General features: G+C 36.6%; 4 protein-coding genes across 5 annotated transcripts; 2 read left to right on the top strand and 2 right to left on the bottom strand.

Moving 5' to 3' along the window:
• The first annotated feature begins 251 nt into the window (after positions 1 to 251).
• Positions 252 to 2,046, top strand: Spec2 (CDC42 small effector protein Spec2). 2 transcript variants are annotated; one of them, XM_012374903.2, is made up of 3 exons: positions 252 to 502; positions 678 to 998; positions 1,128 to 2,046. In XM_012374903.2, exons 2-3 carry the CDS (start codon positions 741 to 743, stop codon positions 1,134 to 1,136), a joined length of 267 nt encoding a protein of 88 aa, XP_012230326.1. In that variant the 5' UTR covers positions 252 to 502; positions 678 to 740; the 3' UTR covers positions 1,137 to 2,046. The 2 variants fall into 2 exon arrangements, with proteins under 2 accessions (XP_012230326.1, XP_012230325.1); XM_012374902.2 differs by having other exon boundaries at positions 254 to 502; positions 687 to 998.
• spz (Spaetzle domain-containing protein) lies at positions 1,483 to 6,487 on the bottom strand. Its single transcript, XM_012374895.2, has 6 exons — positions 6,284 to 6,487; positions 4,374 to 4,617; positions 3,736 to 3,929; positions 3,533 to 3,592; positions 3,073 to 3,176; positions 1,483 to 2,985 (listed from the first exon to the last, which is right to left on the bottom strand). Exons 1-6 carry the CDS (start codon positions 6,335 to 6,337, stop codon positions 2,742 to 2,744), a joined length of 900 nt encoding a protein of 299 aa, XP_012230318.1. The 5' UTR covers positions 6,338 to 6,487; the 3' UTR covers positions 1,483 to 2,741.
• A 190-nt stretch (positions 6,488 to 6,677) lies between these two features.
• LOC105676753 (tubulin epsilon and delta complex protein 1-like) lies at positions 6,678 to 13,119 on the top strand. The gene is made up of 4 exons (XM_012374890.2): positions 6,678 to 7,514; positions 7,586 to 7,670; positions 7,867 to 8,078; positions 12,358 to 13,119. Exons 1-4 carry the CDS (start codon positions 7,395 to 7,397, stop codon positions 12,724 to 12,726), a joined length of 786 nt encoding a protein of 261 aa, XP_012230313.2. The 5' UTR covers positions 6,678 to 7,394; the 3' UTR covers positions 12,727 to 13,119.
• A 6-nt stretch (positions 13,120 to 13,125) lies between these two features.
• LOC105676758 (ninjurin-1) lies at positions 13,126 to 14,525 on the bottom strand. The gene has a single exon (XM_012374896.2). The coding sequence runs from the start codon at positions 14,523 to 14,525 to the stop codon at positions 13,839 to 13,841; it is 687 nt and encodes a 228-aa protein (XP_012230319.1). The 3' UTR covers positions 13,126 to 13,838.
• Between the last annotated feature and the right edge of the window lie 1,998 nt (positions 14,526 to 16,523).

The raw sequence follows: 16,523 nt of genomic DNA, 5'->3' as shown, positions 1-16,523 counted from the left end.
CGCTCTCAAATTGAGATACGCACGCTTCGTTGGGATAAGAAGAAAAGAGATAAAGCATGGAGAGTGCAAGTGGAACGAACATCTTACGGTCTATAATTTGTAATAATAATTATAGATCAAAGTTTTGCATTGTAATATCATCCTTCATAGAACATGAAGAGCAAAAATGAGGGCACTTGCATGATTTTTTATTAATTATCGATAAAGTCCATAAAAAAAATTCAGACGTTACTGGAATACGATAATACCTGAGATATTCTCTACGGCCATATAAAACGGACTTTATGCGTGACAGCGCTCGCGTCAACATCGTGAGAACGCGAAGAGCTTGCCTTTGTTTCCACCGCTGAATATCCTGGTTTTAGGTATTTACGCTCTCGAGGAACAATGTCCTTTGCAGCCGCGGGCTGCGTGTTCCACGAGAATGTTTATTTTTCTCAACTCGTCAGCTGTTGAGATCAGTGCGTTGAAAGGTTAACGCGAGAGCAATCGCCGACATCCGGTAATTTTATTTGTGAATATAACCTATACATCACCGTTCCAACAAAGTCTATTTATTACGCATCTTCGATCGTCGCTCTTTGCGCGCGTCCTCATTCCGAACAAAGAAGCCTCGAATTGTCGTTCATTCAGGCAGAATTTCTTCATTGAATCGACAAATTCAAACTTCCTTTGAGGTTACGCAGGTTAATCTCTGCAAGGATCTATTCTCGACAAACAAGAGGCGAGGATATCGTAAGATGGCCGGCAACAGTGAACTCTGGGTGCAGTGTTTCACGTGCTGTTTGACTCCACAAGCGACGAGGAACAATAGACGAAACAACGGCAGGCAGCATCAAAGGCTCAGGATAGACCGGAGCATGATCGGTGTTCCCACAAACTTCAGACATACAGCACATATTAGCAGCGGTGACATCGACATGTCGATCGCGCAACTGGCCGATCTCCAGGCGCAACTGCAAAGGAAGAGTGGTTTCGATAATGATTTTGGTGCTAAGGTATGTTCAACCTCGTTCAAACACGCTGCATGAAATGCTGTGCATTTGTCGGCAATGGTATGTGCATATGTATACATATATGTCCTATTCTAACATCTTTTTCTAACATATTTGTTTTTTCTGTTTCAGGCATGCTGAGAATAGCTTTATGAATGTTGCAGAATACCTTGCGACTGATATTTAATACAACAGACAAACACCGACTGATCTTCGTTTAATATCTATGTTCCTTACTCGTCGAAGAAAGAACGAGTGCATTTCTTCCACTCGCACAAGATGGCATTTTCATCAGGATTTATTAGACAGTTAAGACACATCTATACATATCAGGTAACTTCCACTGGAAATAAAAAAACTGCCAGAAATAATTATACAGCATAGGTAATTGAGTTTTGACTAAAGCATGGGATGTTGCTTTTAAAAAGGTTTGGAATATTTTATAAATTGTGCCTTGTCAGCAATCTGACAATTTTGTGTCAAAGTATACAAAACAAAAGAATAGATCACTTTATTCGTAAGGTTACTCATAAGATTTAGAGGATACAGCGTAAATACATCTATATATCTTAACATAAAAGTAATCCATATCACATAATATCACATGATATATAATATACACGTTTCTTATCCTACCATGAAATATCATTTACATTTTATAAGAATCTAGAAAGCGCATTGTGTATAAAAACTGCATTTCATTATAAATACTTTTTTTGTTAATTAACATAGCATTAGCATTGTTGATTATTTTCGAAAATTTATGAAAGCCCAAATTAAATGCAACAATCCTCTCGACACCTTGCTAAAACAAGATATATGAGACTCCACTTAGGCATAATTTACACAATGCTTTTTTACTAGCGTGTTTGTTTAAAAATTTATACATTATGTTAACAAAGGTAATTTAATTATTTAAAATTTTAATATAATTTAAAATATTTTATTGTGATTTGGATAATAGATTAGAAAATATGTATCAAAGTCGCAAAAATATTCTGAAGAAAACTCAGAGTAACAAATGTGAATAAAATAATGTTTATTTAAATAATTTTCATGTTTGATATTCTATAGCATATATAGTTAATACTTGAAACAGTTTAGAAAATTAATATTCAATATCTCTGCGATAAAGCAGACGTGAGTATAATATAGATACGTATAAAAAATTAATATTAACAATTTCTCTCACTCTAAGCATGTTTTGCATAATACTCGTTGGTGATTTTATTGTCCCAAGCCTATAACGTCTTGGAACACGAGGAGAAATTTTCCATGCAAAAATGCATGTAAAATATAATCGCAATTTATTTCAAATTTTCTAATTTTTCTAATATATCGAAACAATGTTTAAGGAGCTATTTTTTATTTAGGATATTTTCCGCGAAGCGGAAAATATGTTGCCACAATAGAAAATTTTGTTGATTTTCTTCTCTAATTTTCCCTATTTTTTATTTCTTCTTTTGTGCTGTTCTTTCATTATTGCATATTTGCCTTAAAAAATCCGTAGTTAATCCTCGTTAAGGAAAGCAACTAATTGCAATATACACGGTACTTTTTATGAGTAAACAGGCAAATTTGACATTAGATCTCGAAAATTGAATACTATTCTGCTCGACTTAAAATTTCCGAACAAAATATTACTAAATATTACTAAATATTAACGCAGTAGTTAGTATGCTAGTAAAAGTATCGTGTAAAGTACGCATCACAATTTTTTTTTATATTAACTTTTATCACTTTTTTTCATATTCTCGATATCCTGGTAGTTTGATTGCGTGGTAAGTTTAGCTCCAGGTTTAACCTGAGCTGCGGATTACCGGTGAACTTTACGTGACAGCAACAGCTTGACGGAAAACTGAATTGATCCTTGATAATTTGACCATTACTCGTCATTGCCACCAGTTCCCGGTAGATAAATTTTTGTTTACAACTGGTTTTATAACCTTCAGCAAAGCCATAAGACATGCTACATTCCTGATCTTCATTCCTGCAAAAAAAAAAAAAAATAAATAAAATAAAGCTCGCTATATAAACTTTATTTTATTGTTCTTTGAATAAAAAATCGCGTCTTTACGTGCAAATCTCGACGCGTATTCCTTGTTTCAAGTTCTCTTGGTTTACAACAAACAACCACTCCTTTTCTCTGTTCTGCGCAGATTGTGGAAACACCACTTTGTCCTGCAAACCAAGCGCGATTTTAAAATAAAAATTTTTACAGTGCTTGTAAAAAATAAAAAAATGTTTAAGATAAATCAAAAAGTAAAGGGACATTTAAGAAATTAAACTCTTTTAAAAAGTCGCTTTGCTTTTTGAATTTTTCGTATAATACAAGTTGCTCGAACAGAAATAAAAAAGATACGAAATGAAGAGATCAATATTTGTCTCAACAGTTATATTTTTCTTCTATATATTTTTTGCATTTGGCTTAACTCCTATTAAATATCGTGATTGTGGAAAATCAACACGTGAAGAAACTGCGTGAGGATTAATCAGATATCATAAATTAACGAGAAAAAAAATTTCTGATTACTTACTTGAGAACGGCAAAGTGCTATTTCATCTGCTGTGTCTATTCTTTGTTCAATGTCAGGCATCTAAAAAAAATACGAATGTGAATTGAAGTACTTCTTAGAATTTGATAAGCAAGGAAAATGTTCTCATATTACACATTGATTGAAAGCAGTATATAATTTTGATAAAGTTCGAGTTCCAATGCTGCAGATATTAGATTATTAACCTGATCGATGCTCTCCAGAAACCTGAAACTGTGGTTTCGCGCTATCGCCGCATTTACCAAATTCCTGGGGTAATTGGCGACGTTCTCGCAGAATGTGCTGTTATAGCACATCGGCGCAAATCTCGGCATCGAAACCGTAGTGTCTGTCGGAAAAATAATTTTCCCGTCTGCGTCTGACGCCCTCGAGCTTAACACTTGAAACAAAATTTTGCAATATTAGTACGAATAGATTGATTCATGCAGGATAGGCTTATGTATTTTTATAAAAAGATTCATTATAGTGTATGTAAAAAATACATCGAGACCTAAATAATAACAAAAAGTCTGATTATAACAATAGTTTATTGGGAATTAATGTAATCGCGAGAATAGTGAAACATCGCTATGAATTACTCGGCAAAACAATTTCGTCTATCCGGATTTTAATGTTGTGTGATAATTAATCGATTAATATTGAGACATATTTTTTAATTTTTGCAGCGCTTTCGCTACTTAATGTAAAAATATGTTTTCTACCTGCGAGGACAGTTCACACTGGAGAACTTTTCTCAATAGCTATTGGAAATGTCTTTCTTCGGGAACCATTAAAGAAACGGTATCTAAAAAAATTTTGGTCCCGATTGCACTTCCAAACGTACCTCCCAGTAATTTCCTTCGTGTGTATTGCGACTCTAAAGATACGGAAGTCATCAGAGGAGAATACGTCTGCCTTGAAGTATCTCGCTGCACCGGTCTGGTCACTTGGCCGCCGTTATCATGCAGCTCCGACCACTTTCCTGGTCGCAATAACTCACGATTTTCATAAGCTTCTTCAATTAACGCTGAGATGTTACGGGCGGAGGTGCGAGGATGTCCCTCGATTTGTTGCCTCGCATGACATATCTGACGAAGTAGAGAAACAAATGATTTTCCTTCTTTCAAAATAAGTTATTTTCCTAGAAATGATCAATGCGAAACGCATATGTTCTCGATTTAAATACTAGTTGTGCATTCGCGTGAGAGAGAGAGAGAGAGAGAGATAGAGAGAGAGTGACTTGAATCGCGAAAGCGATAAGAGAGAGATAAATCATTTTTATTTCTATACCGAGGCTGAGAGGCGGAGATCCTGCTACAAGCAAACATGCAATTACATAATGTGATTGAGTTTCTACCGCAAGCAATGTATACACTAGTTGCACGAATAAATTTTAAGATTTTTTAAGGACGTTTAAAAGAATAAATATACTACTTGCGAGATGTGGCAATTTGACTATCTTTCGTCCAAATTGAATAATTAATTGCTTCTACAATTATTAGTTTTTAGAATTGTATTAACATTTGTTTGTTTCTTTTAGCGAACTTCATCGAATTCCAAAGAGTTCAAGTATATTTATGCTGTGTATTTATACGTGGAAAACAATGCATAGGAAACGATTCGTCATTTTTAATCGATTATAGATAACGTAGTTCTACGATGTACAATGCACGTAAGCTACGAGGTATCCCCCGTGGTGAATCTCTTGAATTTTGATCACGCCTCCTCCCGCCGACGAAGTGAATTGTGAAATTACGCGGTGCGCGTCCGCTGCAATTTCCACGTATTCCATATTTGTCATCGTTTTATTACCACGCCGTTGCACTTATTAACACGTATCGTCATAATTAACAACTTCCGAAACATGAAACTCAAGTCTATATTGTTAATAAATCCGACCAGACAAAGCAAGATAGACATATAAGATAGATAAAATATTTATAGAAATGAAAGGGCAATTATTTCCGAAACATGCGGTTATTTCTAATATCTTGGATGTTCTACGAAAAATAAATAATATGAAATTTTGCGAGGAAGGAGTTGGGCAAAAGAGCCGTGCACATTGTTAGTATTTTGGCAATCTTTCCTGCCGTTTATTAAAAGATTTTATTAAGTTTTCTAGACTTTGTATTAAAATTAGGACACAGAGAGAGAGAGAGAGAGAGAGAGAGAGAGAGAGAGAGAGAGAGAGAGAGAGAGAGAGAGAGATTAGGTTCATTAGAAGATGTTTACGACTCAATTTAGTTTATCCGCATCTTTGTTATTCACTAAATAGAAAATTACCAACAACGCACGGCTCTTTTGCCCATCTCCTTCCTTGGAAAAATTTTAATTACGCAGAGTTTATTAAGATGTAATGTGGTTAAATGATATAAAAGGAAAACTAAAGTATCAATTGGCGATAAAATTCTTCAATCTTGAATTGTAGGCGCATAAATGCTCGAAGTGAATGGCACATCTGTAATGCTATGGACATGTTTATGCATCTTTCAATTGATATGGCCTTTAAACGCGCATACATCGCACTCGACAAAGTATTTAACAGTTAATTAAAAGATCGAAGAATAATGACTAAAATTAATGTAGAAAAATGTGCTGTGTAAAAACGCGTTTATCTAAATCGCGCCTATCAAAGTATTAAATGAACGGATTGAGCAGCAGAAAAAGCGCGGGATATTCAGATTAGTTCCCCAAAAATGGAGAGACCGGATTTAGCGATGAATTCAGAATCGAAAACAAAGAAGTGACCCTCACCAGGATGAATGCGAGGTACGCTTTCCATTTTAGGCAAAATGCACTCGATGTCATTTTACAATCGCGAACTTGAGAGGAAATTTCCGCCAGCAACTGTGTTCGGCGACGATTCGCGCGCGGGTGTTCGCACTCTACTGTTCACTCCGCTCGATCTGTGAGATTTGAAGAACGCCTTCACCGCGGACAGGCTCGCGGGAGGAAGCGGCGGGTAAGAGAGGATTTGCTTCCGGCGTAAGAGATCGAGACGCGATGCTGAAGAGAGGAGAAGAGGACGGACTGCAGGTGACCACGATGTGTTAAAGAAGCGAGGTCGGTATATAGGCCTCTGTACTTGACTCCCCACACTTTCCTTCCCACTTTTAGCATTTCTATCGTCACAGAAAGAAGTCCGTGTATAGTGGGGGGCATATGCTAAAACGGCAAGTATGACATTTTATTTTTTCCTTTAACATTTTTTATTGAAGCGAATTTCTGGGAGCGATTAGACTCGATTTGAATTGTTGCATATAAAATTAGCGCATTTTGTATATTCTAACGTTCTCGGAAAGTAAAAAAAACAAATATAAAATATTTATAGGATGTATTGAAGTGTCTGAAAGATATTAATTTTGCACATGTCTTAAGAGTCGCCAGATCTTTTTCATTTATTGATCAAACTATTTTAAACTTTGCGAGCATATGTATATTTCGCATAGACTTTGTTTTCGATCTAGAAATAATATTTCAAATAAATATTTCAAAATTATTTTAGAACGATTCAAGGTAGGATCTCAGCTGCACTTTTCGCGTAACAAGTGTGTGCTCCGATAAATGAAGACAATAAAAGCTGCAAAGTGCAGTAAGTAAAATTAAGTAAATTAAACTTCTTTATTGACAAAAAATAGAGGTTTTGTTCATAAATTACTTTCATATCTTTTTTCCTTTTTTCTTTAAATCTTAAATACACACATTTACTTTATTTTGAAGATAGAAAACGCAAAGGAGTGCAGTAGAGATGAATCTAAAAGGACTTAAAGCGACCTCAATCGAACAGAACTGCAACTAACTGATCGTGCGTGACTCGTTCGTTCGTAACCATCAGTTCGTAACATAACCATTTTTGTTCGTGATCATGTGTGATATAAAAGATGCATTGCCCGTGTTGTGTAAATATATTAATTCGTTGATAAATGTAGATCTAACACCGGAGCACCTGAGATCAGCCAAGCATAACACTTCGGACCGGAATACCGTAAGTGCAGCGATATTAGATTTAAATTTTTCGTATAACCTAACCGTTACGTGTCATGTGTTTTGTATTAGGCCGAGACGCTATGGAACACTCTGCACATTCTCAGTTATTACGCTGCGAGAGAAAAACGAAATGACATAGATTTTCGAAATTACGGTTCGTTTTATTGATCTGCATTATCATATTATAAATTGCATTTACAGGAAATTTTTATTTTAATTGATCTGCATCATCATATTATAAATTGCGTTTACAGGAGATCTTATGTTAATTTGATTTGATTAGTTTCTATTTTTATCGTATATTCGCAAATTTATCGATTCATCGCGTGTTATATGGATTATATTTCCAGGTACGCTGTCAGCAGTGAAATTGCATCTCGCATTTTTGCAATATCCAACGATAGAATTTTACAGTTTGTCGCAAAGCAATAAAAGCAGCAGACAGTTATTGATAGCCTTAGCTTGGCTATTGGGAACGCAGGATGTTCTAACTATCGCTTTTCAAATTAAACTGGCCAGTAGTGCCTTGGGTGCCGAATGTTCGCATGTAGAGCCATCAGAAGTTAGTATAGAAATTTTTCCATACAGACGTCAAATAAAAAGATATCTGTATTCAAAACTAGATAATTTAATTGATCAAATATTGATCAAATATTTTTTTATGGATTACATAGTTTTGTTTCACGGTTTTTATTGAAAATTGATTTGGCAAACATTTTTTAAATCATGTTACGGAAACTTATTGCGTTTTTGACTGAATGGATTCGAATCGATCTGAAAGCGATTAATCGTAATTTATGTGTATGAAGTTAGCCCCACACTTTAATAAAATTAAAATAATCGAAATTGTACTGCATTGTACTAGTTTTGTACCAAATTGTACCGTAGTTAATTTTTTGAAATCACGCGCGGATTTCCAAAAAATCGAAATTTTTGAATTTTTTGAGTAGCCCCACACTTTTCGAAAAATGATTTTTTCTCGACTGTACTACATTGTACTAGTTGTACCGAACATTGTACCGTTTGAAAAAAATTCCTAACAAATTTGGATTTTGAGAAAAACAAGAAAATCGAAAAATTTTGGACATTACGTAATTACGGCAAATCGGCTATTTTTTAAGATATCGAAACGCGGCCAACGGGGTTCGAAAGAGAATCGTTTGTACCGGTTTGTACCGCTTTGAATTTCGTTTGCACCTCAACCGGACCGGAAGTACCGAATTTTGCAATTTTTAACAATACGTAAATACAGTAACTCGGCTATTTTTTAAGATATCGAAACGCGGCCAACGGGGTTTGAAAGAGAATCGTTTGTACCGGTTTGTACCGCTTTGAATTTCGAGTTAACGTATTTACGTATTGTTAAAAATTGCAAAATTCGGTACTTCCGGTCCGGTTGAGGTGCAAACAAAATTCAAAGCGGTACAAACCGGTACAAACGATTCTCTTTTGAATCCCGTTGGCCGCGTTTCGATATCTTAAAAAATAGCCGAGTTACCGTATTTACGTATTGTTAAAAATTGCAAAATTCGGTACTTCCGGTCCGGTTGAGGTGCAAACGAAATTCAAAGCGGTACAAACCGGTACAAACGATTCTCTTTCGAACGCCGTTGGCCGCGTTTCGATATCTTAAAAAATAGCCGAGTTACCGTATTTACGTATTGTTAAAAATTTCAAAATTCGGTACTTCCGGTCCGGTTGAGGTGCAAACGAAATTCAAAGCGGTACAAACCGGTACAAACGATTCTCTTTCGAACGCCGTTGGCCGCGTTTCGATATCTTAAAAAATAGCCGAGTTACCGTATTTACGTACTGTTAAAAATTGCAAAATTCGGTACTTCCGGTCCGGTTGAGGTGCAAACGAAATTCAAAGCGGTACAAACCGGTACAAACGATTCTCTTTCGAACGCCGTTGGCCGCGTTTCGATATCTTAAAAAATAGCCGAGTTACCGTATTTACGTATTGTTAAAAATTTCAAAATTCGGTACTTCCGGTCCGGTTGAGGTGCAAACGAAATTCAAAGCGGTACAAACCGGTACAAACGATTCTCTTTCGAACGCCGTTGGCCGCGTTTCGATATCTTAAAAAATAGCCGAGTTACCGTATTTACGTATTGTTAAAAATTGCAAAATTCGGTACTTCCGGTCCGGTTGAGGTGCAAACGAAATTCAAAGCGGTACAAACCGGTACAAACGATTCTCTTTCGAACCCCGTTGGCCGCGTTTCGATATCTTAAAAAATAGCCGAGTTACCGTATTTACGTATTGTTAAAAATTGCAAAATTCGGTACTTCCGGTCCGGTTGAGGTGCAAACGAAATTCAAAGCGGTACAAACCGGTACAAACGATTCTCTTTCGAACCCCGTTGGCCGCGTTTCGATATCTTAAAAAATAGCCGAGTTATCGTATTTACGTATTGTTAAAAATTGCAAAATTCGGTACTTCCAGTCCGGTTGAGGTGCAAACGAAATTCAAAGCGGTACAAACCGGTACAAACGATTCTCTTTCGAACGCCGTTGGCCGCGTTTCGATATCTTAAAAAATAGCCGAGTTACCGTATTTACGTATTGTTAAAAATTGCAAAATTCGGTACTTCCGGTCCGGTTGAGGTGCAAACGAAATTCAAAGCGGTACAAACCGGTACAAACGATTCTCTTTCGAACACCGTTGGCCGCGTTTCGATATCTTAAAAAATAGCCGAGTTACCGTATTTACGTATTGTTAAAAATTTCAAAATTCGGTACTTCCGGTCCGGTTGAGGTGCAAACGAAATTCAAAGCGGTACAAACCGGTACAAACGATTCTCTTTCGAACGCCGTTGGCCGCGTTTCGATATCTTAAAAAATAGCCGAGTTACCGTATTTACGTACTGTTAAAAATTGCAAAATTCGGTACTTCCGGTCCGGTTGAGGTGCAAACGAAATTCAAAGCGGTACAAACCGGTACAAACGATTCTCTTTCGAACCCCGTCGGCCGCGTTTCGATATCTTAAAAAATAGCCGAGTTACCGTATTTACGTATTGTTAAAAATTGCAAAATTCGGTACTTCCGGTCCGGTTGAGGTGCAAACGAAATTCAAAGCGGTACAAACCGGTACAAACGATTCTCTTTCGAACGCCGTTGGCCGCGTTTCGATATCTTAAAAAATAGCCGAGTTACCGTATTTACGTATTGTTAAAAATTGCAAAATTCGGTACTTCCAGTCCGGTTGAGGTGCAAACGAAATTCAAAGCGGTACAAACCGGTACAAACGATTCTCTTTCGAACCCCGTTGGCCGCGTTTCGATATCTTAAAAAATAGCCGAGTTACCGTATTTACGTATTGTTAAAAATTGCAAAATTCGGTACTTCCGGTCCGGTTGAGGTGCAAACGAAATTCAAAGCGGTACAAACCGGTACAAACGATTCTCTTTCGAACCCCGTCGGCCGCGTTTCGATATCTTAAAAAATAGCCGAGTTACCGTATTTACGTATTGTTAAAAATTGCAAAATTCGGTACTTCCGGTCCGGTTGAGGTGCAAACGAAATTCAAAGCGGTACAAACCGGTACAAACGATTCTCTTTCGAACGCCGTTGGCCGCGTTTCGATATCTTAAAAAATAGCCGAGTTACCGTATTTACGTATTGTTAAAAATTGCAAAATTCGGTACTTCCGGTCCGGTTGAGGTGCAAACGAAATTCAAAGCGGTACAAACCGGTACAAACGATTCTCTTTCGAACCCCGTCGGCCGCGTTTCGATATCTTAAAAAATAGCCGAGTTACCGTATTTACGTATTGTTAAAAATTGCAAAATTCGGTACTTCCGGTCCGGTTGAGGTGCAAACGAAATTCAAAGCGGTACAAACCGGTACAAACGATTCTCTTTCGAACCCCGTTGGCCGCGTTTCGATATCTTAAAAAATAGCCGAGTTATCGTATTTACGTATTGTTAAAAATTGCAAAATTCGGTACTTCCAGTCCGGTTGAGGTGCAAACGAAATTCAAAGCGGTACAAACCGGTACAAACGATTCTCTTTCGAACGCCGTTGGCCGCGTTTCGATATCTTAAAAAATAGCCGAGTTACCGTATTTACGTATTGTTAAAAATTGCAAAATTCGGTACTTCCGGTCCGGTTGAGGTGCAAACGAAATTCAAAGCGGTACAAACCGGTACAAACGATTCTCTTTCGAACCCCGTTGGCCGCGTTTCGATATCTTAAAAAATAGCCGAGTTACCATATTTACGTATTGTCCAAAATTTTTCGATTTTCTTGTTTTTCTCAAAATCCAAATTTGTTAGGAATTTTTTTCAAACGGTACAATGTTCGGTACAACTAGTACAATGTAGTACAGTCGAGAAAAAATCATTTTTCGAAAAGTGTGGGGCTACTCAAAAAATTCAAAAATTTCGATTTTTTGGAAATCCGCGCGTGATTTCAAAAAATTAACTACGGTACAATTTGGTACAAAACTAGTACAATGCAGTACAATTTCGATTATTTTAATTTTATTAAAGTGTGGGGCTAACTTCATACACATTCGTAATTTACTAGGAATTCACGTTTCAACTAAAATATCTTTATTATTTATCAATTATTTATTAAAAACTTACCGAAAAACAAATGTTATATTTGTTCCTAAGTGTACTTTTCAGGCTACAAAACTTTAGTTCAATACGATCAGGGTTTTAATTAGTAACTCAATCGAATGATGCTATTAATCGCATCCGAATCCATTTAACTCTGCTCACAGGTGAAAACGTTATTAATTTTTCATAGATTATTTATAGCAGCACTATATAGAATACATTATTTTATTTATTTTCTTTATATTTCATAATTGTTTTCATCATTCTATTCAGTCCACGTCGTTAAATATATCGAATGATCAGCCGCTATCGACAAACTCTCAGCTCGACAATATTCAGCATCTGAATGCTAAAGTGAATTTAAATCTGAAAGAGATCTCCGAATTAATCCGTGAAAAGGGCAGACTGATATCCAAAGTGCACGTGGCGAGTATCGACGTCAGCGGTCTACCGCATCTGAACGTCTCCGAATTAGCGTTGACGAAACGCCTTACGATGGACAATAAAAGCGGAAATTCTGAGGAGAATCGACACCGATTGCGAGAATTTCGCAATGCTGGAATCTTGCTCGATGCACGCGCCAAGTGGCTACGGAAGAGACACGTGTTTTTCGACTGGATGGTAAATTATAAAGTATATTAACGAAAGAGTTTTTTACAATATAAAATAAATTTAAAACAATGCAAGTCAATTAAGTTTACATTGCGATGAATTTCAAGAACTTATTTTCTATCAATTTTATTTGAACTAAATCTCTTTACCGCGAAGCGGCTTTACTAGTAATTGAAGAACATAAATATTTTTCTTTCTTTATCTTATTTTCCTTCGCGATGTTTATGCTTCATAGAAGCTGCGTTCTGATATTCACTGCCAGCAGTGAAATCTATAGTTCACGCTACGTACATTATAGCTTTCAGTACTGGCAGTGAATATCGGAACGCAGCCAGATATATTCATAACACGATAAAGAGTTGCTTAAAATAAATCTGAGTTCTATCAAAATAAAGGAACGCTGTGAACGGCACGATTCAAACATTGCAGGGTACAGTGATCCAAGAACATCAAACATCTATGGAGACTTCGAGAAATATAGATTTGCGAGAACTCGTCATGTTTAATTCGCTGTTGCATCACATAATTAAAAAGAAACTCCAAGCTCTTGCATCTGAAAACCCAGAAGGCGAGAAATCCGGAAATTCGGCTTTAATTTGTCCGTCTCGCACATTCAGAAGTCAATGTAATAATACTCAGGCGGAAAATTGGTTGGACGATTTGAATGAGCGCCAGAATTGCGAGGACAAAATTTTCGAAAAAAATACGAAGCGATTGACCGATGAATTGAAGGAAATACTGAAACTGATGCCATCCATTATTCACATCTGATCGACATTTTATTACCTTCTTCCGTATACAGATACGTAAAGAAAACTATTATTTATTACGCAATAAAAAATATTACCTATTATCACATTGAAATAAAAAAACTTATTGAATAATTATAAATTAATTAATAAATGTGTAAGTATAGTTTACAACGATGTAAGCATTGTGAGCACATTTAACATATTCCTGTCATTATAAACAATATGAGAAAATATAGTTTAACAAGACAACAAATATACAAAATTGAAGTTCAGCTGGTGAAAAAGCGAAGATATGTGTCTAGTATGAGATGAATCATGTATGACACTGAGAGAGAGAGAGAGAGAGAGAGAAAGAGAAAGAGAAAGAGAGGAGCAGAAGGACGAAAATGATTACGTAGCGGCAGTCGTTTGTATGTGATCGACGACGCCGAATGACGAGATGAAGACGTTAAGAATCGTGACGAGAAAAATGCCGATGACCGTCCAATTGTTGGCTTTGTTGGCCTTACACATCTCGTCGTCCTTTTTGACGTTGTAAACGCTGTTCCATATAAGGCCGATACCGACGGCGATCTGCAGGAACAGACTCATGCTGATCATGGTGAGCGAAGGATAAAAGTACGGATGCTGGCCGTCGGTTTGGAGAACGTAGCGCATCTGATTCGCGTTGGCGGACAGAAGCGCCAGGTCCATCATGCCCTGCGCCAGGGTCTTTTTGTGCTGATAGATGTTCACATCGGGGGTGGCGACGAGCTGTACGGGAGGTATTGGCGACGGGAAACGACTGTCGATCCAACCGGGCGATAATTCCGGTCCGTTTCTATTTTCGAAGCCGATCGAAACCGACGCTGGCAGTGGCTTCACGTCCGACTTCTCGTCGAAGTCGTCGATTTCCGTTGCAAACGACGATCTCCGCGTTCGCAAGTAATTCGTATCGCTGTCGGTGTCTGAGAAAAAAGCGGCACGCGGATTCATGGACGATATTGGTTCCAAATTCGTTGTCAAGGGCCGCGACGACTCGTGCATCTCGTCCAGACGCAATACTTCATCACCGTCAGTCTTCTTTGGTTCGTTCATGCTGCCGGAAAATTAAATTGCTGAATCACCTGCGAAATAGCAGGTATGTTAATATTTTTCACTCAATAAGTATTATATTTCGCCTCGAAAAACAATATAAAATATTAATCACACACCTTTGTATAGTACAAGCAATTGCGCTGTAATAACTTTTTACGTATTCTTGATTTCAGTTCTTTGTTTGCTTTAATGTTTTTCACTCACCACTGTGAATTAAAGTGCTGAATACTTTAAAGCGCTCTTTTGTCCTCGCGAAACGCACGAGCGATTCGCAGCGGACTGCCCGACGCGACTGACCGCAACACGCGCTGCGTTCTCCGATTTACTACTGATCTCGCAGCCGTACGACGCGACTGATTCATCTATCCTCACGTCACGATCGCCGCGTTATACCGAGAACGTCATGGTCGGCGTAGTTTCCCCAGACCGTCTCGAAAATGACCGCTATTAAGAGAACGCACGCAGTAAGTTATTAAGAGCCGCGACAATTAATTCCTATCTACTTTTGACATCTTTCTATTATGCCTTTTTATAATAATGAATACTGTAATTTGCAATATTGATTAAATTGATTAAATAATCGGATAAATAGCCTTTTGAGGTGCATTTCGTATAATTAAATTGGCGATCTTAATCGCGAAAAAATTATAGATTAATATTAATTCTCCTAAACGTTAATCTTTCAGAGAATCTATTTTTACATAGACAGATGATGATTGTAGCACATAATGAAAAAATTAATTAAATAAAATTTATGACAAAAATCGCTGCTCCGTGGGATATTTAATGATTTAACAGAATTAATATATATAATTAATTTTTCATAATTGATTACATTGATTAGTTGTACAAAAAATTTTTACACATGTTTAACAAATTTGAATAAATTTAACACACCTTGCGCGCACACATCTCGCGTTTGATTGCTGCAGTTCGAGTCTATCCTACTTTCTGCTTTACGTCGCGAATATTTTATTAGTACAGAAAAAGACGAGGAATCGAACGAGTACGACTTGACGATTGCCGCGTGCTCTGACCACGTGTTTCAGCCTAGATTTAGATTATTCGCTCCAAGGTCTTCCTTCCGCGAAACACAATGGAAATGAGATTGGCAATAATTCAGGAAAACTGCCACGAATTTGTTGTAAATACACTGTGCGGAATATTTTGTTCCTATGTTTTTAATTATCATAATCTGCGCGATAAGAGTGGAATAATTGTTTCGCAAATATGCTTTGCGTGACTATGACATTGAGAATATTTACCAAGTTTGTTATTTGCATATGTGTCTTTGTGCTATAAACGTAATTATAATTTACATTTGCATCTTTTTCCCCGATCTAAAAGTAGGTAAATTTCAAATCAGAGAAAATCGTCATCAGTGTTTCCCGGCCATCCTACTTTCCGCATTACATTTACATGACGTGAAATCGCACGAAACACAGAATGATGAACGAGAAAGAGATCTCGATACGTATGTGAGTCCAATGTGTTCGGCAGAATTCCCAAAGTCATATTGCATGATCTGTCTCTTGCTTGTAATCTCTTTCATTCTCATTCGTTCTCGGAATTGAAAATTGTTTCGCTTTGGAGAACGCTTTAATTGCGCAATTTGTCAATTTTACATTTAATATCTGGGTTAAAAGATAATAATAGAATTTTATATTTGATTTTTATCTCTTCACGCTTATTTCAATGTTTCCATTATGCATTAGATACTGACATTTTTTATGTTATTACCTATTTAAATAAATTTGCATATTCGTAAGGAAGAATATAACTTATCAAAAGTTTTAAAGGCAAAAAAATATGTGCAGAAAATTAACAGATTGATATACTGAAAAATAAAATATAGAAAAAAATTAGAACTCGATTCTATTTTAATTTTTAAATAATATCAATTCCATTTTTCTCCGTGAGAAATTTTATATTATGCGAACAGCATTTCTAAAATTATAAAAATAATTCTGTAGTAAATTCTTTTTTAAACTATATATT

This window comes from Linepithema humile, chromosome 8 (assembly GCF_040581485.1).
Source record: "Linepithema humile isolate Giens D197 chromosome 8, Lhum_UNIL_v1.0, whole genome shotgun sequence".
Classification (NCBI taxonomy): domain Eukaryota; kingdom Metazoa; phylum Arthropoda; class Insecta; order Hymenoptera; family Formicidae; genus Linepithema; species Linepithema humile.
This window is presented reverse-complemented; position numbering and strand designations above follow the sequence as displayed.